The sequence below is a fragment of the Heliangelus exortis genome, chromosome 11 (assembly GCF_036169615.1).
Source record: "Heliangelus exortis chromosome 11, bHelExo1.hap1, whole genome shotgun sequence".
Lineage (NCBI taxonomy): Eukaryota > Metazoa > Chordata > Aves > Apodiformes > Trochilidae > Heliangelus > Heliangelus exortis.
In genome coordinates, this window is record NC_092432.1 from 21,923,081 (window position 1) to 21,950,758 (window position 27,678).

Sequence of the window (27,678 nt, forward strand, 5' to 3'; positions counted from 1 at the left end):
TACAGGGGACTGCACGTTTAGTTTTACAGATGCAGGCTTTCTTCATCCAGGGAAGGCTTTTGGACTAGTCTGAGGAATGAATCTAACGTATTGGTTTAAGCACTTGTACAAATAACTCTCACTCAGAATAAAACTGCTTTTCTACCTTGTGCAATTTGGGAAAGTGTTTAAGCCAACCAAGAAAAGCCACTCATCATTGGAAAAAAATAAGCTTCCACATGGGGCTTAGAGGACAACTAGTAAAAACTTTCCCTTGCAGACAAGGCCACAGCTATTTCCTCAGCTAAGAGCTCGGAATTTGGCCCTTGAAGTTAACCACTGCCCATGTTTGTTTAGGCACAAGTGGTCTCTCGTGGCCTCAGTTTGCTCCCACTGGCGATGACAAACCCCACCTTCACTAAAGAGGAAGTGGGGCTGGATTTATGGGCAATGTTAAAGGCCACCAAGAAATTCAGAACCTACTTATTAGATTGCCTGAAAGTCTCGAGTCACAAACCAGACCTGTGTACCAAGAGCTGTAATGCATCCTGCCTTGCCAGTTGGCCTGAAATACAAACAGGCAAGATGTTTTTGTAAAGGAAGTTAAACACATTCTTCTTCAGAAGATTCAACAGAAATCTTGTACTGTTTTCCTCTTAAAACTGATTCTCAGTCTTAAAAGACTCTCAGTCTAGACTGTGCTGCTCAACTCTTGACCAAATGAGCATCCTTACGGCAGTTAATGTAATTACACATGAAAGGGATACACATCACCTTTGAGAACAGGTTTTTTTCCTACTATCACAGAACAATAGCAAGCAAAGCCTTTTTGTTTGCATTTCCCATATTGCTGTTGATGTGAATTGCTGACCTATAACTACAGTATTAATTGCAGCCAGTATGATTTAATCACACTGTGTGCAAGCAAGCAGCTGAACAGAGCTTCCCTCACACTATCGCTAGAAATTAAATGCTGCCACCAAAATGCTACTCCAAGGAAAGCAAGGAATCTAGAAAAAAGTAGATACATTCCATAATTCTGTACAAAACATGAAAAGGCCTTTAAACAAGAAGCTTCCCAACATGACTACACTTGCAGTTTACACTGATAACCTATGCTATTTTAGGAACACCTGCAAAACATGGTTATTCTAATTCCTACCTTTTCTCTGCCCAGTATGATCTATTTTTTGCTGTATACCAAAAATTGATTTCTTATAATAATGTAATAAAGAAAATGAAAGTATTTTTGCTTTTATTATGGAAATGCACACAGAGGCTTAAAGGGGGTTCTTTGAAATGAAAAAGTCACTTAAAATACCTACTTCAAACAAATAGTAAAATATCCCTTATTGAGCTCTGAAGGAATTTTCATAGGCATTTAAAAAGATTTCCACAAGTTACAACAAGCTAAGCTTAATATAAAAATATTATATTTAATAAATTTGTATATAATACACTATAAACAATTATGAAATTGTTATTACAAAAGTAAGCAAATGTCAACATTAATATTGCAAATCACTTTGTAGAATTTGTTCACATAACACCAAATTATGTAACTTTATGTAACTTTGATCATGAAAAAGACAACAAAACAGGTTTTCCCCACTCACACTTTTATTTAAATATCAAGTCATGGTTTTTTCCTTCAAATGAGGAATGGCTGATACCAGTTCAAGTTAGGAAGTGGGCTACCAAAACCACTATCTTGCTGAAGAGACTGGGAATCCCACACCATCTTCTTTGAAGCTTTTGTTGCAACATCTTCCTACACTTGAATCTGGCAATACCTTGAGCTGTGAGACAGCAGAATTTGATTTGGCAGAGCTGAGGAATTAAATATGCTCTGAGTTTGTTACCAGGTGGCCTCTACTGGTACTTGCTTTCTGTACTGTGAATCTTGCCATTGCCATTAGTGAGGTCTCTCCAAGAATCAACATTTTCATCTGCAGGGGAACATGACCTGACATGAGGAAACTCTTCATAGTATGCAGTCTGTGCTTGGACATGAGTACTGGCTTTTTGTTCAGGATACAAGAGTAGCCTGTCACTGTGATCCAGATCCAGGCTTCCATTCACAGAACTCCATTCACTGCAGCTTCCTTCATCCCTTTCTGGAGTTTCTTGACCACCAAATTCCTGATTTCTTTTAGATCTAGATTTCCATTTCCCATCTGACTGAATGTATGTATCATCTTTCAAGACTATTCTTTCTTCCTTGTTCTTAAGAATATGAGGAGTTGACCCAGGCGTGGTATGGGCATTTGTAAAGATGGGTGTATGCTTATTTTCTGGTGTTACTTGAAAAACAGATGGAGTAGTATTCTGATGTACTATATCACTAGCAGCACACAAAAGTCCTTTGTCTGTATTTACAATGCGGCCGTATTTTTCTTTTCTTCCATCTTCCTTTAGACAAAACTCTGGCAGAGTCTCTCTTGAAGCACCATCCAGATTTTTAGAATTACTCCCATTCTGAATATTTGAAGTCACCGTTTCATGTAGCATAAGTTGAGTTTCAGTCTGCATTGCATCAAACTGCTGCCTCAAGTCACATGGTACACACTTCTGAATAATTTTATCCTTAGCTTTTTCAGCAATTCTTCTTCCACATGGCTTGCTTTCCATATGGTTTGATCTAGTCTGAAGCACGTGGTCTCTTTTTGAGTACTCAGATCCAGGTGGTAGATCTGAATCTAATAGCAGAGCTAGGAGAAGAGAGGAAGAAATAGATTAATTGAAGGAAATGTTAATGCTGGAAGAAAAACTAAGTTCTGATGTTTGTTTTAAATAAAGAACTGTAAGCATTGTCAAAATAAGCAGCTTATACTTACATTCCATTAGCAAGATTATAAATAAATAGTATTTCACTGTCCATCTGCCTTTGCATGACTACATGCACTAAATCAATACGAGCAAGAAGAGAAGACCCATAACCCAACATACCTGAGTGGGTAGATCTGCCTGTGTGAATGTGTCGAAGAGGTGTTTCAAGCCCTTTAGCCATTGTAGCAAGCTTACTGGCAGCATTCATTATTTTTTTTTCAGCTCTGCCAAGAGTTGCAGAAGACACACAAAACCAGTTAAACTTCAAGGGTAATTCCTTATCAATTCTGCATTTTAAAGTAATATTAGCAAGAGTCAAAGAACACTGCAAAGATAGTATTGCCAGACTGCTCAAGAGTGACCCCGTGCCAATCTGAGCAGATAAGCAGGACTTCAAGTCAAGGTGGACAAACACCTGCAGACCTCTTTCAAAAGCAACAGTAACTTGCAGACATGCTTGTACTTACCCTTCAGGCTTCCCACTATCAGTAAGAAGTTGTTGCAGACACGTCAAGTAGTATTTGCGCATTTTCCGTGCGGTCTCTTGACGCTCTCTCAAAACCTCCACCTTAATCATTTCAGCAGCTCGCTCCTTACTCTCACGGATATAACAAAGCATATCACCTACAAACACCCTGCATTAGTACATAAGCTTTCTTCCAGAGGGGGCAAAAAACCAACACTACAAGCTGAGATTATCTAATAGACCTGGAGCAAGTCAACAGGGGCCTGGATTATCTGCCAACATTCCACCCAAATCCGTGTGCCAAGTGTTGCCTGCTGGATAAATGCCACAGAAGACCAAAGTCAATATGAAGCATCAGACAGGAAATCAGTTGTCCAGTTCTGCATCTTCATCAGCAACAGAAAACACTAGGCACAGGGATTTGGAGGGAACGTTGGCTGGTAAAATGCATGTCTAAGAGTTATTCAATGGCAGTGCAACTAGCATCTGGTGCTACACTTAACCCTCCTTCCTCAACCAGAAAACTGCCAATTATGTCACAAGGCAGGATCAAGCACAAGAGAAAAGCAGATTCCCCCTCAGTACAAGCTGCAGGATAAGTGGATTGTTTGCAGGAAAAATAAGATCTGTTCTCAAAGTACACTTTACCACTTTAAAAGTCATAATATGGTGCAACAAAGTAAGGATGGTATAACAAGGCTTCATTCACCACAGTTCATCTTGTTCAAGATTATGGTGGAAATTCCATTTCTCACATTTACTCTAGTAAGAAGGAAAAAACTTAATTCTCATGCAATTTGCCTGTCAGATTCCTGTGCAAGTTGGCTGTAGGAGGCAGAAGTGACAAAGAAAATAATTTTTGCTTTCCTAACTTTTCTGGTAAGACTTTGGTACTTACATTTAATCTTGTTCACAGCTTTAATGTACTGAGCACGCAATTCTTCCAGACCTTTCACAGAGTCACAGGATGTACAAGGTTTCAAGACAGCTCCCTTTGACCTGAAATGCATGTAAGTCACACCAAACAAGAAAAACAATTTATATGTTACAAAAAAAAAAAAAAAAAAAAAATCAGCTTTCAATTTTTTAAAAAAATACCTTGGCAGTGATTCCAGGTTTCTCAGTTTAGCCTTCATCTCAGAGTTTTCTGCAATTAGAACTTCTAGGACCTTCTTGTTTTCTATAACAAAATGAACCATAATTCACTACACTTCTCTAAATTCAAGTTCAACAGAAGATAGTGCATACATTGCTGTCTCTGGTATGAGAGCTCAGTGTCATGAAGAGTCATCAGCAAACATGCAGACGTTGCAATAACAAGCCCATGGGAATCCAACACAGTAGACTTTAATAAATCCTTAACATAAAAGTTCTCATAAAGTAATTAAATAAGATGAAAACCTTGATATGCCATTACTAATATTATAGAGAAAGACTGGACCTCCATGCTGAACTCTGCTTAATACTACTAAGAAGCATACAAATACTATAATGAGCCAACACAAAGAATAAGAAGACAGCCCAGAGCTTAGGACTTCAATGTGGCACTGAAGACACTTGATGATGGCATACAGAAAGTCCATGTGGGTCATCTGAAAGTTAAAGAACTTTAAAATGTGTTTCTAGCTACCTAATCTAAGCAAAAGATTATTTCTTAACAGGGTACAGGTATTTACCATAACTTGAAAAATTCAGGGATAAACTTTGATAGATCCGTAAAAATCAGCAGCTGATTAATAGCTTTCCTATTTTAGGAAAGAAAAGCAACATGAACTGAACACTTACACTGAATGCTGGAGATATGTCTGCACCCAGCCACAGAAGTCATCATATGAACTGTGGCCTAAGGAAAGCAAAGACTGTCACCCCAATAAAGAGAGCATGTCCTAAAGAAAAACAAAGTCTTCCTTCTAGAATACTCAAGGTTATCACGGGTAGAATATAAAGAACTGAGCCCTAAGAAAGACACAGAGAAGTTTGGATTTCTTCCTTCTCTAGAAGGATGTGCAGAAAAGCAAAAAGCAAGCAGCCACCCTATAATACAGAGAGAAGCAATTCATAGGCTTCGGAGATCCCAATTTCTGACCTGAATCTCATTTTGAGCAGTTGAGACCTCTGTCTGTGATGACCCCAATGACAGCAGTAGCCTCCTATTTTGTTAACAGCCTTCTAATTGTTCAACCTTTAATCCCCAAGAAAGTTTACATGCTAGACTGCTGTCAATAAAGAGCACAGAAATCATATTACACAAATCAGTGCAACCTACCCAGCCAGCCTTGCTCATTTTTTCCAAGCTGGCAAAAAACTCTCATACAAACATAAAGCACTTTACTCATCCTCATTGAGCACAAAATTTAGTAGAGCAAGCAACTGAGACTTTTCAGTAAGAGAAAAAAAGGGAAAAAATCCACCCTACATGAAGACACACAAACCACAGCCTTTAGCAAATATGACTGTTTAGTCACTTGGTACAACCTACTGCCTCACATCTGCTCTCTTCAAGCTGACCATCTGACAAACCTGTTTACAGTGGCCACAGTGACCTTTCAGAGGCATGCTCAAACATTCTGTACAATTACTGATCCTCAGAACCTCTCCTGAACCAGGACCTTTAGGAAGTCCAATTTTTGCAATGCTCTAAAGAGAGCCTAAAAAAAAAAAATAAAAATGCCCTGAACACTACTGCATACAGCTTCAACTGATTAAAACACTGCGGGGAGAATGATCCTTTTATTCAACTACCAACATGTTTTCCTTCAGAGAAAATATCATTCTCTTTGTTCAGCTCCTTAAAACAAAGGCCTCTGCTGACTTCAATACAGTTGAATAAGGGGATTGAGTTCCTCAGATACCAACTGAATGGGAAATGTGCTTCATATGTTCATGTAGGAAAGAAAAAGTTCTTGAGTATAGGAACACAGCAGTGCATGCATTCCTCCTACAAATTCTCTCAGAAATAAACCTAGAGTAAAGGAATTCTTGTTGCTGTCAGAGACAGATGAATCAATATAATTTTCTGAGTGAAAAGCCTATATTCAAGGCCCATAAAGGGAGACACAACCACCTGACTAGTAACAGGTATTGCAAAGGAGTGTGATTTGCCGAAAAGACTTTGTCATGTAGTCAGCCCAGGTTTTAGTACAGTCAGATACTTCTCCAAGTTAAATAAAGCAATAAAGGATGAAGTCCATTATCCTGAAAGCATAAACAGATGTACATGATGCAACAGCATCTATAATAAACACAAGTATTGACATCAAGTCAGACATTTTTATAACTGCCTGAACTGATGGCCAAGTCACAGGGAGGTTCTACCACCAGGCAGTATCAGTCTATTCACAGAAAGTGATATGGATATTAAAGATGCCAAAAATAATATGTTGGACAGGAAAGAGAAAGCAGTTGCAAAAAACACTACACCACAGACAGTGGAGTATGTCTGAAACAAGAGTATTGGCTAATACCACTAATTAACCAGAAGCAGTCTCTCATTTATTTCCTATTTCAAAGTAACAAAGGAAAAATAAAATATTGATTTAAAAGGCAAGGAGACTGAATAAAATCTACTTAAAACACATGTCAATATTCACCCCCAAATAAGTAAATAAAAGAATTAGAGCTTCAAGCTATTGTTGATTGTGGGAAGGTACAAGAAAACTGTGGTCAACAGCTTACTACTACTGGTGCCAAGAGGAACCAAGTATCATTTGGGGACACTGCTCTCTGTACTCTCACTATGGAGGGGATGAGTATGTGCATAGTAGCACTACAGTCCCAAAGATGACAGCTAAAGACCTCCATGACTTATATGCATTTATAAGCATATATATGTATTTGCAAACACATGCATTATCTGTATAACCTTCATGGCCAATGAGATCCACTCTTACACATATTCAAAGATCATCCACCACACATCCAGTTTTCCCCTGTTCTTTTCCTGTTACACAAAGCACTAAATCAGTAATTAACATGTAAAGTCAAGAGAGTGGGGTGTATCTTGAACAGGGAGAAGAAAAGACAAGTTTGTGGGTTATTACTGGGGGTGGCGGTGTTAGTTTTTTTCAAGTATGAATACACACCCATTCCACCCACTGAAAACTAAATCATGCAACAGATGACCCATGCAAGGCAAAACCATTTAAAGTTGTCTTTAGGTCACTAACAATCTTAACCTTGGATTTGCTCTGACTTAGCTTTATGCTCCTTCACAGCAAACTGAAGACACTTGTGGGCTATCTGCAGCTCTTTTTTCAACTCCTGGCTCACAGTTTCTCTATTTTCAAACTCCTGGTAGCAGTGTTCACAGCAAAAAACTTCCTGAGACTCAAGGTTCCTTTTTGTACATTTCTGACCTGCAACAGTAACTGCTAAAAGTTATAAACCAATCAGGGGGCCAATGGTTACTTAGTCTTTCTATAGCTGGAAAGCATAAGACAGTAGTCTAATTAAAATACTCAAAAGGCTGGAACCCTCTTACAGAAGGTACAGCATCACCTATCAAGTTGTTGAGCCCTCAGAGATTCAACACAATCCCATCAGTGATGATCTCAGTGTTCAGTCAGCAGTATGAGGCTTGTAGGTTGTATTTTTTTTTACTAAAATAAAACAAAATAAGCCCCCCCTCAGTCAAGCAGGGTCTTTTGAAGTCAGCTGAAGGAGATTCACTCAGCTGGGAAGCCTCAGATGCGGCTGAGTCTTGTTAAGCTAAGAAATTCACAAAGACTGGGCTACTTCCAGGAGAGCAACGGCTGCTCTCTATAACCAGGACATGGAGCTCTGGAGATGGAAGATCTGCACTGCTTGTATTGTTCTGTGTTTTATAGATGGTTTGTTATTTTGGTGTTGAAGGAATTCAAGCCACAGTATAGGCATAAAGCCAAAGACTCCCTTGGGGTTTCCTGCTTTATGTTTTTCGGTTGCATAAGAACTCAAACTAAACAGAAGGCCCAAGAGAGATTTCTGTGCCTCCCACAAAGCTTTTTCCCCAGCTTCACTGTCTCCAGCTTTGCTGTAGTACATGTGACAACTTTGGTAAGAGCTACAGTGCTAAAGAATATATAGGGGCTGTGTGGGAGGCAAGGAAGAGGGAGAAAGAAAAAGCAAGCCACAAAATAAACAAAAAAAAATCCAAGAGAAAAAAAACATCATGCAGGAATTCACATTTTTCAACTATATTATTGATCAAAAGAATTGGGAAAAACTACCATGCCAGATGAAGTATAATTTCTGACATAATATAATTTACATAAATGCAGAATTCCTTGTCTTTTCCAATGTCAAAAGCAAGTAGTGCAATTTATTCTTCAAAGCTCTGATGTAGCCACTTACAAGACACAGTTTAGACCATACCCTGCTCTTGATGATCACAATGACTTGCTTATGAGTTGTTGAACATCAAATGCATTAGAATTCATGCCCACAACCCCCAAAGAGTATTTACACCAGCAGAAGGAATGGCAGCTCTTTCTTTACTCCTGAAGAAAGGCTTTAAAGCAAAAAATTATCATTTAATAAGAGTAAGCCTCAAGATCTAGAATTAAACCAGTAATCTGAAGATTAGTACCATTTGTTGCACAATTTGTGACTTAAATGTAGTGCAAGGTAATGTGATATTAAAAAAGATTGCAGTCAGAAGAATTGCATCTTCCTCTGTCATCCAAATATTCACTGATTAGCTAGCTAGCAGCATCTTCAAAAAGACATTGACTACATTAAATATTATTATTAAATGAATTTAATTGTAAAATACACCTTTGCCAGATTTAAAAAGAAACAAAACAATACCTTTGTCTGTTCTGGTTTCCTGCAAGGGTTGCTGTCTTCTTGGCTTCCTTTGTGCTTCTGCTGTGTGTTCAGTGTTGTACACAGGTCTTGTCATGTCCCCAGATTCTCTACCACATGGCTGATGAGAGCACTCTGCTTTGTTTACATTATTCAGTAGCTCTTCATATTTCTGCAATTGAGAAACACTTTCTGAAAATAACACATACCAAGGAAAAAAAAAAAAAAAAAAAGTGTTCCACACCATCTTAAATTAGATGAGTAGTATGTTATGCACAAAAACAAGCAAACCTGGCCACCAAGGAGCTATAGGAATTGTAACATGGATGTTTTAAACCTGCAATAAAACTGTAGATTGCAGTTCAAATTTAGATGTGTATTCCAGAATATAGAAATTTTACTGATTGTAATTCACTGCAACAGCACTACCTAGCTGTCTTGAGTTTTATTTTGGAAATGTCAGTTGCCCTTAATGTTATAGAGCTATACAGTGTCTTTGAATAGCTGAAGTTAATTTATCTTTTTAAAAGGCATACCCAGCAGAAAAAGGGGTTGTGCCCATTTAGAGTATCTGCAGAAATAAAGGCAATAGAGGGGCATGAAAGTAATCTAGAAAAATTAACTCCTTTGCTTATTATTATTATAGCAGCATAAGAGAAGACATTACTAAGAAATTTGAGACTTTGCTGGAGAAGGTGGTTTGAGTCAACCAACCTTTTGAAGTTCAAAAGCATATTAAAAACAGTTTATCAAGTGGCCATCTTGGGCCATCTTGTAAAGATGTCCATCTATTACAGAAGATGCATCAGGTATAGGAAAAATCCCCTCTCTTTACTTTTCTATTCTATTTACTATTACAGTTTTGAAGGACTGTAGCTGTCACTAAAATCAAATGATGGATTCTCAGGATTACATTGATATTTTGTATTTGGGGAAAGCAAGTATGAGTCTGACTTCTTAAATCCCCTTTCTGGTTGGCACTTTTAATTTACAGAATTATTACCTTTTTCCACTTTTGCTCTTCCTTTTCCACAATTGTGTAAACTGTGGTTCTGTACGCCTTCTGTAAGCAAGCCTTCAGCTTGTCTTTGCACTGATGGCTAAATTGAACATGAGCATCAAAACACTTATCCCTCCAAGAATGCTTACTAAGTGTGCACTTGACTAGTTCATCATGGATTTCATTCAACAAGTATTCAAGCTCAACCTTCGTCTTCTCCTCATACTGATTAATTTTCTCCTGCAGTCTCTTTGTTTCCTGAGCCTCCCATTCTCGCTGCTTTTGGTCTAGTAACATTTTCATTTCTGCCTCCTTCTGTATGGAGATTTCATTCTTCTGCTTTGCAAGATCCTCCTTTGCTGTTGCAAGTACCTCTTTAATTCTGTTCCTGTGATCATCTAAGAATGAGCAGTAATCTCTCTCATTCTGCTGTTGTATCTGCAGGATCTCTTCTTGCTTCTCTTTGTTCCACTGAGCACGGGCTTTTGCTAGTTCTGCTTTGACAGCTGCAGGGATTTCTTCATTCTTTAGCTCCAACTCCTTCTTGAGAGAAATTACCTTTTCTTCCAGTTCTTTTATTCTTGGCCCAGATTTCTCTGTATTTTCATATTCTTTCTTCCATTTCTCTTCAGCAGCTGAGAGAACTAGGGCTAACTGGTGAATATGTAACAGCCATTATAAATATATGCATATATATACATATACATATATATATATATATACACAAAAACCATAACCCAGAGTCATCAACATGTAGGAGATTTTCAAACTATTTAATAAATAATCCTATACAGGCAATAAAAAAAGATCAGAAACAAAGTAAATTAGAAACATCTTTCCTTAATGATTCTCCAACTATGTCTACATTTATTCCTCAGTAATATCTAGGATTTGGAAGAGAGAACTGTTTATCAATGTTTTTTTATATATGTATATATAACCTATATATATATTATCAATGTATATGTTATCAATATATATATATTTTAGGCTACCTGTTTTGCTGCAGACTCTTGGTGTTCTTTTTCCCATTTTTCTTGTTCTAGCTTGAGATTTATTTTGTACTCTTTGAGGTCTGTTAATTCTTGCAGCCATCTGGCATGAGCTTCAGTTAAAGCTGCATCTACCTACAAGCAGATAAAAAACCCCTACTTCAGTCACCACCGCTGAATAAATTTTTAATATCACTTTCACATAGCAGTGAAAGGACAGACTTCAGTTAGGATTGCCTAGGTTTACAGAAATTAAAAGACCAGCAGCATCTGCTGCATTTCTTGATGCAAAAAGGATATCAAAAAATGAGTATTTATTTTTCTTAACAAAATTATATAAATTCTAAGTCAGTTTTACACAGCACTGTTAGAAATTCATGCAAAATTTGTCCAAACATGTGAAGAAATTAACAGATAAAAAAACCAAACTACTTGCTACAGCTTGTTCAGAATTTCTTTAAATATATTTCTAATAAAGCAAGTATAAACTACTAAGCATAAAAGTTTGTGAAAGAGAAAATATTTCTTTTTAGGTGACTTAGTTGCATATGGCAGTTTTACAGGCTCCAGGCAGAGAACACAATTCTTTGTTACCTGGCTGGCAAGATTTTTATGGTATTTATTTTCCAGTTCTATTTCTAATTCTTTTAAGGCCTCTGCAGAGACCATATTTTCTTTCAGAGCCTTCTGGATCTGCAGCCTCTGGTCTTCAACAATCCCTTCTAACTCTTCAGTTGAAGCTTCATCCACAACTGTTACTTGGTCAGTTTGGCTGCTGCAGTCATTACATTCAACTACAGTTCTTCTCACTTCTTCCAGCCTAGTTTGCCATTCTCTTTCTATTTTTGTTTTATTCTAAAGAAAAAAATATTTTTTAAGAAAATCTCCCCAGTGTCCTAATGACCAAAATTTCACTGGTATTTAACAAACAAAACTCTGCTTACAACAATAAAATTCCCTAGCAGGAGAACAAAAACAAACAAACAAAAAACCCATGCCCAAAACATGCTCAAAAAAAAGAGATTGATAAAGAATGACTTGTTTTTGATTTCTTATCACAGTTTTCTTCTGAGGGATAGGATACAGACACCTACCAACTTTTTCAGAGGCTCCTATAATGACAGATCCTAAAAAGCTACTTCAAATGGCAGAGTAACAGTTCATAAGTCTATCCACATACAAGTTCTCCTTCCAAAAATAAATAAACAAAAAACCCCAAAACCCCCCCAAAACAACAAACAAACAAAAAAACCCGCCAAAGATTTAAACCCCTGCTTCCACACCTCTTTTTCTTCCTTCTCCCAGTGAACTCTGGCTAATGCAACTTTCTCTTCAACCTGCTGCTCTTTTTCTTCCAGCCACTGCATCTTTGCTGCTGTCAGAGAACTTCTGTATTTCTCTTCAAGCTCAGTCTTCAGAAGGTTGAGAGCATCTTCTTTTTCTTTCACTAGCTGTCTCTTGAGCTAGGCAAAAATAAATTTAAAATAAATGTAAAGTATTTTGCAAGGCACAGTCAACTGCTATGAGACAGGAAAACATGAGACAAGTTATTAACTCCCTGGAGCCTGTGCACTGATCTCATTGATGTTACCTAGACAAGATACTCAGCTCTCAAAAAGAGGTGTTTTAAGGCATATCAGAGGTTACTATAGGCTATTCCTCAGAAATAAATTTTCTTATCAAGCATCTTTATTTTACTCCCAGTACCCTTTGAGCTGAACCTTTTTGCTGCATTTGCTTAGCAAGACAATTGACCTACTTCAGCCATGTCATACTGGTATCTTTAGAAAAACAAAGTTTATAATTAATATAGCAGCCTGGATTCATTATTACTTTAAAAAGCACAGTAATTTCAGATCAGTTTTATATAGGGAGAAAAATACATTTTGGGCTGGGTTCTTTTTGAAAATGTGTAAAACCTCTCATTGCTGACTAAACAATCTTCAAGAGTCAAAATTATAAAAATGAACAACTATTGGAAGAAGTTATTTCTACAGTATTTTAAATCCCAGGACACAACAGCAGGTTAACTTGACAACTGGTGGGCCACATGTATTCATTTTCTGAGATATGGCTGCATCTCTTCTGAGTACCTTCCCCAAAACAACTGAAATTACATATACTTATGGGATTTATTGGTATTTCCATTAGTACCTTCTCTTCCTTCAGCTGCTGTTCTTGTTCAAATTTCTGCCTTAAAGTAGTTTCCAAGATGTCTTTCTCCCCACAGACTCTGATGTAACATTCCTTCACTGCAGTCATCTCTCTGTTCAGCTCCTCTATGTCAGCCCTCCACAGGATAGATTGATTATTAATTAGTTTTTACACTCACAGGACATTGTCTGCTTTTAAAAAAGTGTAACTAGAACTTAAGACCAGCCAGGAAATGTGAAAGTTTCAGTAAAAGTGGAAAAAAAAAAATTGTCTTACTTGAATTGTGAGATGGTCTCTTCATATGTTTGAATGAGCTGTGCTTTTTCTGCAGCATATCTCTCTAACAGGTCTCTCTCAAAGTGTGCTTTTATATCCTCATGATGTTGCTGATAAGTTCTTTCACACCTATAATGTCAAGAAAGGAAATATTAGGGTTTCTTTCCCCTTTTTGCCTTAAGAAAGAAACCAGCCTTCTAATGCTGATGTCCCCTTGTACCTGAGAGCTGGTATAAGATAAGACATGCAGGCTAAAAGTTCATAGATGGAATAAACAGAATTAACACTCTTACCTGTCAATGGCTTCTAGTTTATCCTGATCAAAATCCTGAACCATCTTTCTCATCTGACAACAAAGATCTTGATTTAAGTTTGTCAGTTTTTCCTCATTTTCCTTCAGTTTTTCAATAGTCAAAGTATGGTTCTGGACAAACAAGGGTCAAGTAATTAGGTGGGTTGTAAAGAACCCTTTCTAAGAGGAGGTTTTAGCACAGTGAATTCTTTTTCTGGTGGGTTTTTTGGGTTTGTTTTGGGGTTTTTTTTGTAAGGATAAGCAGCATCTCTGTCTCACCTCAACTTCCTGCTGCAAAGTTTCATTAGCCTTTCTGAGTTTCAGAACTTCTTCTTTAAGATTATCAGAAACTGAAGGACTGGCCAAAGTATCATTCAGAGTTGTGACAGTCTAAAAATAAACACCATTTAGATAACTTTAAGGTTATGTGTGATTCAGAGGTTAAAGCTTTAAAAAGTTAAAACTGTCGAATAAAAAATTTACTTAGAAAAAATTTTTAAAAAAAGGAAATTATTGCAATGCAAGCTATAATAGTATCACTGTTACTTGAAATGAATCACTGAAACTGATAATATCATTAAAGTTTAAAGCAGCAACCACTTGACACTGTATTTGCAAGATGAATGGCTACTGCCATCCAACAGAGAGCACACTTGTCAAGCCAATTACATTGCTATCCCATGTCCAGGCCACAACGTATAGATTACAAGAGCAGATGTTGTAAGTCTGATCAACTCATACAGGGAAGTTAATAATGGGGTGAAGAGAAATGCAATATCCAAGACATTTGTTGTTAATCAAACTACATAGTGAAGGTAGCCTGTTTAATGTTTCATTTGTATAGTTTAATCATACCATCACCTTTCTAAGAGAAATAAGGTCTTCTTGGCTAAAGAAAACCTACTTTCTCCCTTAAAACTTAGTTCTGAAAGAAGCACAGTGGCCATTAGGGACTATCCAGCAATTAGTCACCACTTCAGAACACACCTAATAAGACACAGACCTCCCAAATTCTGCTGCTCAGTTTCTTTTTCACAAGTGATACAAAGTATCATTCAAATGACAATACTTGCCTTAGATGAAAGACAAATTAACTTCACTACTACAAATACTCAGCAGTTAAGTCCTTTGACCTCTTTTCAGAAGAGGTTTAAATGTTGGCTTCAATCACTAAAATCCAGTGCACCCTTACTTTAAAAAAAAAAGTGTAAAAGAACAAACCTCTAACTCTTTTGATGCTTTTTCGGCTTTCAGCAACTGCTTGTATTCCTCTAATGTCTTCTGGCAATCTTTAAGATCATTTTGTAATTGATTAACCTGTTTTCTCTTCATTTTATTACTGCTCAATAAACGTTCCATCTCAGCTTTTAATTCTACAATAATTTCATCTTTAGAGAGCTCTTTATCCATATCTCTTTTCTGTATTGCGCTATTAGGGAAAACACAACTGGTTCAGTATCCAAAAGACAAAAAATATTTATGTAAAAGGTAGTTGTAGGAAAGAGAATAGCAACTAATGCTCTCAGAAATAGAGAGGTCTAAGAGTTAATAGCAAAAAGAATGAGAAAACACAAACACAAAAAAACATGCTTTTTCATCAAGCTTCAATTAATGTAAACTTGTTCATTCATCTGTTTACCCAAACAACTCATTCTCACATGATCTGAGGTATTTTGAGGCAACTCCAATGTTTTTTTAAAAGATGGCTTTAACACTAAGTAACCACACACCATCTTTGAGCTAAAAGGTATCCATGCTTTAATACATGCAATCCAAGGAAGAGTTTATGATATTAGTCCAATTTACAGATTACCAGGCAACACATGCAGTATTTCAAATATCTACCAAAAACCTGTCCATCTCCTGAGACCATCTTACACATTTATTACTGCTGTAATTTCTTCAGGATTTCATATTTGCCTTTCAACAATAAGAATATTAAAAAATTGTTAAAAAAAAAAATCAAAATAAAAACCACTCAATACCTGCAGAATCTTGGTTTCTTCCCTGTGATTTTCTTAATTCCCAAATCTACATAGGAATCATCAAGCAGCTCTCCATTTGCATCATTCAGAAATACTCCAAGCTTGGCTGCAGATTCATACAAAGCTATTTCTTCCTTTAGTTCCATTAATTCTTCCTTAAAAGAAGAGACCAAAAAAAATTACACCAAGCAGAGAAACTCCAACCAAAGACATCAGGCCTCTGATAAAAAAAAAATAAAAGGAGCTTTTCTTTCTAAATACAGTTGCATTTAGCTGCATCTACCTGAATCATATAGTGTTAGTTTTACTTGTTTGTGCTACCATTTTTTATACCCTCTAGCAAACAGTATGTTAATACTACAAATTAGGGAATATTTCCTGTTGCTCAGGGTATTTTTCTTACTACAGTTCATATATGAAATTAATTATTATTATTTTCACTCTTCTATCCTGCTGCCCTTGTATGGTAAAATGGATGACAACAGAAGAATACCTAGCTGGAAAAGCAGCACATTATTCTTATAATAACTAGGATTCATAATTTCAAAGATAACACAAAGATAACGCATCAACTTAATTGGAAACACAGACTTCCAGCTGTATTTTACAGAGGACTCTCTAGCATTCTCTCTTGATGGCAAAAGGTAAATTTCAGATCATATTATCTCCAACTATCCCTGTAATTAAGTTACAAGATCCCCAGCAAACAGAATTTACATTTTGTTTTTCCCATAAGCAGGTTAGATAGATGTATGATATAAGATTTGTGCAACAAACAAAACCCCCACACACAAAGTGTTAAACATAAAATGCAGAGAAATGAAGCAGTGGATAGTCCTCTACTGAAAGGACACACACTTGTTTGCCCAACAGGAAGAGTTTCAGCTGCCAACCTGCTATCTTTATATAATGCCTGCCCTCCTAAAATATAAACAGTAAAATACTTAATAAAGTTAAGTAACCTGCAAAGCCTTGTTCATGTTGTTGCTTATCATGTGTGCAGACTGAGACTGTTGCAATTGAAACCGTAACTGATTTGTCTCCTGCATCGAGCCTATCGCAGGAAGAGAGAAAAAACAAGTCATAAATATGCAAGAAAAACCACACAATCTGGAGAAGATCACTGTTAAAAATAGTGATGTTGACTCTGGTAATTGGCATTACTCTGTTTCTATTTCCTTGAGTTCACTATTAGAAAATACAGATAATTAAGACAAGAATATTTCTACCTGAATTGAGGAGGTGAATGTTACTACAGGTCTCAAATTTAACCTACAACTTTTTTAAAAGTTTGGGAACCACATGGGCTTCAGTTTTTCCAGAATTTTAATAGTAGCTTTAAAATAAATACCATGATGGAAGAAGACATGCCAGATGCTTGCTTTTCTTGTAGCTCACCATAATAAAAAATTACATCATGTGGTTGTCCCAAAAGTTTAACAGGAACAGGACCATGACCACCATGAAAAATCAAGCCACCTTCCCTTCTTCCCCAGGTGAAAAATTTAGCTTAATCTGTTTGCCAGAGTTACCACTTTCAGGGATTTGGGAAATATAGCACAGAAAAAACACTGCCTTTCTTCACTTGGCAGTTGCACCCTTTTTAAATATCCTATCATGCTTACAACATAATACACATCCAATAAGTTTTCTCTCATTCTCTATCCCGACTTTTATGCTCTGTCTAGAGACATTTTTCTTCCAGATGACCACAGTTCTCAAAAAGATGCTCTTTAATTTGAATCCATGAAGACAGACATTTCATTTAGTTAAGATGTTTGGATTCTATGAAAAGAAATACACTACTATGAAGAGGTTTCTGTATTCAAAGGAATACACAGGGCAGAACATATCATATGCCATTCCTACCAATGGAAATTTCCCAGAACCAGACTTCAGACACAAAATTCTTTTCTCACTGAGATTTAAATTTAGGCATTTGACTTGAATTGCCAGTCTAACACAGAAACAAGTAACCTGTTCTCAAAGGCTGTTATTTAGTACAAAACTAAGTTTGCACATACACAGCACAAAACACGTATTAAAAAGTTTAATTGCTTGAGCCTTGTGGGGAAGAGGGCTCCAGGGTGGTGTTTCAGGTTTTTTTTATTTTTATTGGATTTTATACTTCATTCTGGACTTCACTAAATTTCATTTAAGTCTGACTCATGTACTGCATAGGAAATGGTCTAGTACACATTTAGTTCCATTTAGCTTAATGTTGATTCCACTTGAAAAGGAATGCAGATGTGCAATTTCACACTTCAAAAGACTGAAACCATTTCTGCAAGGAAAAGTGAGGTATGAGTAAAAGGCTGACCTGTTTGCAGTAAATTTGCACATTGCTTTTGGCTTTCTTCAAGGCTTCTGGTCAACCGATTTATTATTTCAGTTTTTTCACATTTGGTTTCTTCCAGCATTTTCTCAAGTTGCTTCACATGCTCTCCTAGATTTTTGCAAAGCTCTTTCTAGGAAGAGAGATCACTTTTAGTCATGTTGCAAACACCTAGCCACCTAGGACAGTTCTGGATATAGAAAGAACCAACAAATACAAGACATAGACGAAAAGAATCTATCACACATCTAAAGGGGCAGAGGTCAGCTAAATCACAGATCAAATTCCATCCTTGGCTGACAAGTCATCTCTTACAGCATCAAAGAGAAGTTTTCACCAGGAGACAGTAAGTACACTCATTTATAAACATGCAAGGATATGAACTGTTCAGTATTTCCTAGAGCAGTTAGTTTTCAGATTACCCTCTGTAATTAATCACATAGAGTTAGTCTACTGCAGAAAAATCAAGCCTTCTCATTATTTATATTAAGCCTAAACTTAATTTAGTTTATTTTAACTGAATTTAAGCCAGGGTAGCAATTCCAATGCCCTGTAAAAGGAACAGAATTTCTTCACGTGACACACAAAGCCGATCTTCATGTAGCATTGCTTACAGTTACCTACTGAGACCTGGGAGGCAGTGTACCTTGGCTTTTCTATTTTTTTCTCAAAAACAGATCTCTCTTTAAATACTTCAAATTTATTTCCATAAATAACTTTTTTTTGCAGTATATACAAAGCCATGTAACTAGCACTAAATAAACAGAGACTGAGAAGTGCATTCTAGTTTACAGGCAACTGCTAGTCACCTTTTCAAACATATAACTGTTTATTTTAGTGCATATTAATGTTCAGACAAGATTTACAGACCTAGAATTAAAGAAATTTAATTTTATTGCCTTTATGTGGAAAAAAAAAAAAAAAAGGCCTGCCTAGACTACATTACTCGACTATATCTGGTACTGTAATGGACTCTTATGAGTATCTGGCAATTTTCATAAACTCTTTAACCATGTGACACAATCCACATCAAACTCCATCTTAAGGCCAGCCTTCTCCCCCCCCTCTCCCTTTCAATTTCTACTTCCAAAATAAAGTGACTGCTTATTCATTAGTCAACCTTGATTATTTTGAGACTAAAGCTTGTCAATAGACTGTTTAATAGATAAGGTTTTTTTTCAGCAAAAATAACACAGTGTCCTAATTGGTTTTTTTCATCCCACTTTTATTTGCCAGAGCTCTCAAAAAGATTGTACACAGAATGAAGGCTCAGGAGAGGAAATAAAACAATGAATTCTTGCCTCCTCTGCACTGGCTAGGTACAAAATATGAGTTCACAACTGCTTGGAGATGTTTATAAAAACATACCACGAAAGTTTCATAATACTGAGACTTATGTAGAATTTCCTTTCCATTTGCTTAATTACAAGAATTATGGGTCAAGAAGCGCAGTTCGGGAAACATGGGGAGCTCTACAGTCTCTCCAGTACAGTATTCAACATCCTAAAATCATTCCTTACCTCCTCTCGGAGTGCAGAATTTGTAGTATCAAGTTTTTGCTCTAATGCTAATATTTGATTTTCATACTTCTGCTTGAGTGCTGAAATGATGGCCTCGTGTTGGTCTCGGGCCCTCTGAAGAGCATCTGATCGCTGAAGTTCTAACAGCTGCTTCTGCATGCTTTCCATGGCCACCTCTGCCACTTTGGATTGCTTCAGTATCTGTGGGAAAAGTATTAGAGTAACTACATATATTCTACTTTTCCTCCAATACTCTGTATGTCAGTTCAGGTTTTTTGTGTTGCTAAAAGTATTCAAATAATGCCTGGTTTTCAAACTATTTGCCACCCAGGCATCCTATTCGCCATATATTCAGCTTCTGCAATGATCATCAAGAGTGTTTCAAGAGAGTAGCCCTTATACTTAATGAAAATGCAGTACAACTAAGACCTGTCACAGCAAACAGCTTAAAAATATTTACAGTACCTGCTCCTCATTGGTAGTAAGAGTCTGAATTTGAGTTTCAAGGGCCTTTATTTGACCTTCAAGATGCACTTCCCGTTCCTTTCCACTCTGATAGAGTTTTTGAGACTCACGAAGACTAACAGCCAAACCATCCTTTTCATCTAGAGAGACAGATACAATAATTGTGTGAGAAACACAGACAGCCACCCAGCAACTTTATGCAGAATAAGCATTCAGTACCCCTGCTCTACAAAGCCTCTCATCACAGGTCCTCCACCTCATACTGTGGGCAGCAAGCAGCAGACAGAACAACATTCAGTCATTCTCCACCCAGTGACCCCCTTCTCCCTCTGGTACCTGGAAGCACTGTACCCCTCCAGAACCCTAGTGGAAGTAAGCTCCCTTCTGTCAGTGGGAAGAGCTACTATCATCCCTTACACCATTTAAAAAGACAAAACAAAACAATCCACCTGGAGAAACAGCAAAAACACAGCAAAATGGTTGACAATGGAAGTTTTTGCTCTCCTTTCTCCTTTTGCATTAGAAAAGTTATATTCTTAATTCTCTAACTCTTTTTTATTTGTTTCTATAAGAAAACAGAACCCAAGAAAACCACCAACCTCAACTTGGATAATTTTGGAAGAGCTTCCCTCCATACAGTCCAGGAAAAGGTTTGTTAAACCAGACAGGACAGAAAAGAAATTTTTGTTTATAGATGTACACTTCTCCCATTAGGATTTTAGTTTGGGGGGATGGTGGTGTACTTTTAACATGCTACTTCGTCACACTTCTCACTTTTATGTTCATTTTTAATGCCTGGTACATGGGGAGTCTGGAGTACAGTGGTGGTCTTGAGAAAGCAGAAAAAGCAAAGGCATTTATGCCATCAGAAACCAGTTCAGGGAATTTTCTTTACAACAGTGTTTGGGGGAGAGAGTTAGGTCCACGTAATCCCAAGTTTACAGATATGGTCAATACCTTCAGAGGCACAACCTGAATTTAAGTTTTCAAATAAAAGTTGCTACATAAAAATAAAACCTAAGAGTAAATACAAAACATTTTACCTTGGACCATTGAAAGCTGATGATTCAAATACCTAATCTGCTGTGCACTCTTTTCTAGCTTTTCAGTAAGTTCTTCCAGTTGTCTCTCTCTTGCTTTATTTAAAACTTGAAGTTGAAGAATCTGCATATTTTCTGAATCTGACAAATTAAAGAGCATACAGACAAGTCTGCACAGTAAACTAACCAAGAAAGTAATTAACAGAAGTAACTCCTGCCACAAGACACTTCTTTCATACAGTGCCAAATTCACTGTTAGTCCACAAAATTGCCTCATTTTTTAAATCTGTTTTATTCATATCACCCAAGTTGCTGTGGCAGCAATAGCTGAAGAATTGTAGGAACTACCAATACACTTTAAACCTAACAGCATGCCCAGATAAAGGTTTACATGCTGTGAATTCACACACAATCCTGTGTCAACTATTAAGTCTCAAGATGTATAATAAGCAAAGTAGTTCTGTCATTTGAAGTGTACCTAACAGAAAAGCTCAATGTGGCATCAAGCAAGGTATGTTTACTAAGGTAGAGCAAGTTATTTTTTTCCAATATTATAAACAAGACAGGGTGCCAGCAAGACTTGAGATCAAGCCATCAGAAATAATTTTGTTTGCAGTCTCACTAGCCAAAGATACATTTTTAACAGTCTGTTCAAAATGCTGATTTCTAGACAGAGTGGGGTGGGATGAAGGCTACCCCAATGAAAGCTTAGAGCAAAGCAAGAGACAATAAACATCAACATACTTTTAGGTGCCCCCTGACTAAAAATCTACTGAAATCAACACGTGTTCTGCTGCAGGTTCCAGTGGACTTCTCACACAAGTTTAAACAGCGAGCTCTTACTTTCATCATTGCCCAAGAATTCATGTTGCAAATCCTCAAACACTTCATTTCTTCTGGTTGCTTCTGGATTGTTTTGATGAACACCATTTTGGTATGGTTTATAAGTCACTTTGTAGGATTCTGGAGATTGGCCACTGACAATGTCAGATGCAACATATTGCTGTTGTGGCAATATATACATAGGAGAAAATAAATTAAAATCAACTGTGGTCTTTAATTTTGCAGGTGACATGAATAAGATCTGTAGTAGCTCTTCATTTGCAGGCTCTTATACAGGACACCATTTAAGAGTGAGAGAAATTGTCATGAAAGCTCCCACTTCAGGGGAGCAGTACAGTGTCAGCATCAAGTGAGTAAGCACACACTTAAGTGAATTACATTCATTCTACCTCATGGAATTCTACCTAGCCAGTAATAGCAAAAAAAAGAAACCCAAAACGTAACATGCACACACACACACACACACACACATGTACAATCCAATTATTTAACGTTTCATTGCTTTAAATGGACTTCAGAAGCCTCCCACCACTATTTAAACTGGTAATGAGACTGAAAGCATTTAGAAGTATTAAAACCAATAGTAAAAGACCTGTAAAAATTACTCAAAAGAAAAACATATCAGCTTCTGAAATACCTGGAGATGTTCCTTTGAAGAATCTGGAAAATTTATTATTTTACTTGGCTGATTATTAAATTCTGTTTTATGGCCATTTGTGTACGGCCTGAAGTTTTCAGGAAAATGATACACATTATTCTGTTGGTAGCAGCCTGGAGCACTGAACTTATCTCTACTAAGAAACACATCGTCAGGATCCTCTTGACCATTTGTGACACAGTAATCTTCCTTATCATATAAATGTTTCTTTTCTTCCTCATTATGTAGCCCAGTCCAATTCTTTACATGTTTTTCAACATGATCGTTTTGCTGGTCACGTAAGAATTGCTCAGGATACAGATTTTGTCCTTGTTCATAACCCTATGAACATATAATACATTTAGAACTGCTCTCTCACTACTCAGATTTTCCCACATCCCCATTTTTCCATGCTTACCAACCCTCAAGTTAGAAATACTTCAAATGAATAGCAAAACATGCTACATAAAATATTTCTCTAGTAATTTTAAGTAATATTTAGCATTGTGAACAAGTAGTTCCAACTAATTAAATCACTGCTCATAGAGCTTACATTTTGAGGATCAGTTATCAGTGGATGGTCATTCCACCTTCCATCGTGCTTCCCTGGCTCATGTGATCTGGAGAAACAAAAGTTGCTTTATTTTGTAACTTGTAACTTCTGGAAAAAAACAAATGAACAAAAACCACACAAACAAAACCTTATCTTCCTTAATTTAAGTGGTATCTAGTTTGTTTCTCATGGAACACAAACCACTACGGCAAATTGCACTACAGGTTTTACACACCTCATCAGCTGAGATTTTGATCTATGCTCAAAAACACAAAATAAATAATAAACTACACAAAATGCCTTACTGTTCCTCAGCCTCATGAATGCTACTGTCTGAATAGGTGGATAGCTGGTCTCCACTGTCCTCCAGCATATCATGGGGAAGGTCTGTCAACAGCTGTTGCAGCTGAAACAGAACAAACAACATTCCTTGTAATAAGCTTTTCAAAGCAATGCATACAAATTCAGCAGCAGGTGAAACAGGACACTTGCACAAAATGCTGGCTCTCTTCCTCCATTTATCTTTACATTAGTTGCACTCTAAACAGTGAACACTGAAGTATCAGTTAGAGGTTACCTGACAAAAGCATGATCTGCTCCTCTGTAAGAAACCATCATGCACACTGATGTTAAACCTATTTTGCTAATTCCTTTTATGAATCAAAAAGAATATATATCTGGAGTATCTCAAATCCAAAAAATACCCAAAACATTTGAATGCAGTTTTTCTAGAAATTAAGTATGCAATTTGTAATCGGCTTTAAAATTCTGATTATAATTATTCCTCATTCTTTTATAAGCTAATCAGATTTTCAAGAGAGTTGTTGCTTTCCAAGTATTCATAATAAGTAAAAAACCTGTCAAGAAATACAATGCACAGGTGACACCAGCCTTTTGAACGTGATCTACTGCACAGGCAAGGAACAACAGCCTTCCAGCCACTGTGTACGACACTGCAAGGCTCTGAAGATGCAGCACAAGTTTTCAAATTAAATAATTTGTTCTTTTTTACCTCTTGTTCTCTTACATAATCCTCTTGGTCATAGTCTTCATCTTCATGTTGAGTTTGTAGGGCCCCACTATCAAAGTCAAGCGACATTGTTTTCTAGTAATGTTTCTGAGTATCAAGCAAAACCTGTTGCAAGACAGGAAACCATCACACAGGTGAAAGGGGAGGGGATGAGGAACAAAAAGTATCACACTCACTTCCTGAATTATAGTCAAACACACACAAAACCACATTTTTTAAACAAACATTGCATATTGCTTGTATCATTCCCTTGAGCTGTCGTTTCTCAGTATATCCAATGCTACCAGTTTCTAGGAATGCAGCATTTCAAACAGATTATTTGGGCTTTTCTTACGCTGACATTACGAAACTATTGAAGTTCACTTAGGGAACATTAGAGCTGATAGTTCAGTCTCTTTTTAAATGTTGCTTCATTTATTTCTAGAAAATAACTTTATTTTGTACCAAAAAATGAAGTATGCTGCTGCTTGAGTATCCAGATAATAGTTCCAACAGGAAAAATAGGAAATATATCGTGGAAACAGGAAAAGTATCTTGTGAATTCCAAATTCAAATGCCTAATGAAGAGACTCACACTCAAAGACATAACGTGTCATTTTCCTCGGTATGTTTAAATGACCCACTTGCCCACTGATACTCCAGGAAGCTTTTTAACACAATTAGCAGGAATCCTGACAACAAAAATTTCCATCTCCATGCATCCCCTAAAATACCCGGGACCACAACGTCGCCACCTGCCACCCCTCTGGCAGAGCGATGCTGAAGCAGCTCAGCCACCTTCTCCCAAACCCACCTCAGCCGTGAGAGCCCACCCGTCCTCTCCTCCTCTCTCCGTAAAGCCCTTCCCAACCCCACAAGCTAAAGGCCGCCGGAACGAATCCATCCCCGTTCCCTTCCACTGCCTCACCTGAGGCCTCCAGGGCCGCAACACCCACAGGGAGCGGGGGCTCAGGGGGGGGCAAATGGCGAGGGCAGACGGAGGAGCGCGTCCCGCCACAGGGCGGCTGAGGCCAACCCGCCGGCCCCCGCCTCAGCGCCGGCACCCGGAGGGGGTGACCGCCGCCGTTATTCACGGAGAGACCGAGGAAGCATCGCCCGCCGGGACCTCCTTGGCTGGCTTGGCCTCCGCGGGGCAGGAGGAAGGAGAAGGCGGCCCCGAGTACCGAGACTCACCTGCAGGCGCCGAGCGCCGCGGGCCCCGCGCCTCACCGGGGCACAACAAAGGCGAGCACCGCGCTCTTCCGCATGACAACCGGGCCCGGGCACTGACTGACACCCGCGGGCACCAACCGGCGGCCGCCCCGGCCCCGGGACGCGGGGGGAGGCGGGCAGGGGGCACGCGCTCGGCGGCGCCGCCAGCCCCGCCCCCGCCCCCGCGGTTCGAAACCCGGCGCGCGCGGCAGCGGGAAGGGGCCCGCGCTGCTGATTGGCCCCGCGCTCAGCCAATGGCGGCGGCCCTACTGCCCGGCGGGGCGGGGCCTCCCGGTGACGTCGCGGGGCGTTGGGCGCCATCTCGCAGCAGCCGGAGGTGGCGGTTGCCTGGCAACGCGCGGTGGTGCCGAGGGAGGGGAAGCTTCGTGACGTCACAGCCCCGCGGGGTGACGTCATGTGAGCCGGGAGGGGGTCTCACGGCTACGTCATCCTGTCGCGGAGCATCTTTCACCGTAGAGCTGCGGCCTGGCTGGGGCGTCGTCACGAGCTACCGCCCTCTTCTCCCTCATGCGTGAGCCCCCCTGGGGGAGCTGCAGGGAGCCTGGCCCCGCGTTCTTGCGCCGTGCTGAGTGGGTGCGGATGGAGCCTGAGGGCCCGGGCTGCACCTGAGGAAACTGCAGCGGGACTCGGGCCTTGCGTGGCCCGCGAAACCCCGTGGAAGCACAGGGGCAGCCAGAGTGGGCACCCACGGCCTTCCTCAGGGTGCCCGGTCTGCCAGGAGTCTCTCTGCTTCAAGCGCAAGCTTTAATCTGTTTAAAAACTTAAGTTTCTCAGCGCAAACAAGCTTCTTCCACAGAGTCGCCTGTAGGAAGCATTAAAGATAATTTAAAAAATACAGTAAAATAGAAAAAAAACGCCGGGTTTTCCGTACAAGGAGCGCTTGTTGAGAGCTGCGGGAGATGTGTGGGAGCTCCATCTAGTGACACCTGCCCGCACAGTAACCAGGCTGCTGCCTGCCCCAGCGGCAGAAAATGGAAGCTGTGGTAGGAGAGAAGCCTTTAGGTGAATCGTTATCACATTGTTATTGATGGAAACAGAGATACGTGTGTTACCGTGCTTCAGTGAAATTTATAGGAGCTTTGAGAAAGAACGAACGTGCTGTGCCTTGTAAATGTGACATAATAGGCAAAATTACCTGGTTTTCCCAGGGCTTTCTAGTCACCAAATGGAGATCGACCAATTCTCAGCATTTTCCCAGGCACAAAAAAAAGAAAAAAAAAAAATCTAAATGTATGAAAATCCATATTAACTTTCTTAAAAACAATATTTTTTTTAAATTTCCAAAATTCAGAATTTGGCTCTTTTTAAAACATAGTTACTTCCTAGACTTAGGAAGTACCATCTCTCACAGGAGATGGTAGTTTGCATGAGATGGCTGGTCCACAGATGCTGAAAGCATTAATAACCAAGTGAAGGCACACAGATGTTACAAACCGAACGCTGAGTTCCTAGTTCCAGCCCCAGTCAAATGGATGTCATTTATTCTAGAAAAATATCTGTTGTTTGTAATGTATTAACATGTCTGAATTATATCTGTTGGATTTTCTGCTTTCTCTCACATCAAGAGATTTTTAGATACTTGTTTATTGCACTAGTACCCTTTTTTTCCTCTTTCCGTCACAGTTTTGCTTCAGACACATTCAAAAAAAGCAGAAGCAACAAATGTTTTAATGTTTTAAAGCTTCTCACTGCTTCAATATATGTAATTGAGTAGTTTCAGTTTATGTCTCTTAGCTAAGGATAAGAATAAATATGTTTTTAAGTCAGTTCTGTGGCTCTTTACATATCTTTCCCATCAAGAACATTCAGTAATTCAATAATTATATGTATATAGGACCCCTCTTTGTTTTCTAGAGAGAAAAGCTCTTACTATAGTGTCCCATTTAACATGAGCGGAGGGAAAAGAACAGAATGTATTTTTTATAGTCAAGTCTTCCAGCAACTGCTGAACTCCACAACAATTGTCTGCCTTATGGAACAGAGTGGGTGGGCTGGGAGGCAGAGAGAATGTTCCTGCTCATTTTCAGAAGCCATTGCTTATCTTAAAAGAACAACTTGCTCAGGCCATCACCCGGACTACCAGTTCATTCCTCAAATTCCCCCTGCCTTTCTTTAGTTAATTATTAAATCACTGTTTCTTCAAAAGGAAGTCCAACAAATCACTGTTCAGTCTGAATATAGGATTGTTCCTATTTAGAGTATTTATTGTGGCAAAAAAAAAATCATAGGTTTCCTTTAAAAGACTTTTTTCCATGTTAAGGAACAAATCAAGTCTCTGTGAAGACA

At 38.5% G+C, this 27,678-nt stretch overlaps 1 protein-coding gene across 1 annotated transcript; it reads right to left on the reverse strand.

Moving 5' to 3' along the window:
* Window positions 1-1,390: 1,390 nt before the first annotated feature.
* On the reverse strand, window positions 1,391-25,545 carry CEP152 (centrosomal protein 152). The gene is made up of 26 exons (XM_071755239.1): window positions 25,354-25,545; window positions 24,163-24,285; window positions 23,456-23,556; window positions 23,151-23,217; window positions 22,598-22,939; window positions 21,961-22,123; window positions 21,121-21,258; window positions 20,078-20,217; window positions 19,613-19,813; window positions 18,078-18,225; window positions 16,720-16,811; window positions 15,758-15,912; window positions 14,994-15,201; window positions 14,052-14,162; window positions 13,774-13,904; window positions 13,481-13,609; window positions 13,205-13,340; window positions 12,334-12,513; window positions 11,645-11,905; window positions 11,054-11,185; window positions 10,062-10,712; window positions 9,062-9,230; window positions 4,173-4,454; window positions 3,276-3,432; window positions 2,929-3,032; window positions 1,391-2,690 (listed from the first exon to the last, which is right to left on the reverse strand). The coding sequence occupies exons 2-26, from the start codon at window positions 24,247-24,249 to the stop codon at window positions 1,852-1,854; spliced, it is 5,124 nt and encodes a 1,707-aa protein (XP_071611340.1). The 5' UTR covers window positions 24,250-24,285; window positions 25,354-25,545; the 3' UTR covers window positions 1,391-1,851.
* Window positions 25,546-27,678: the final 2,133 nt, after the last annotated feature.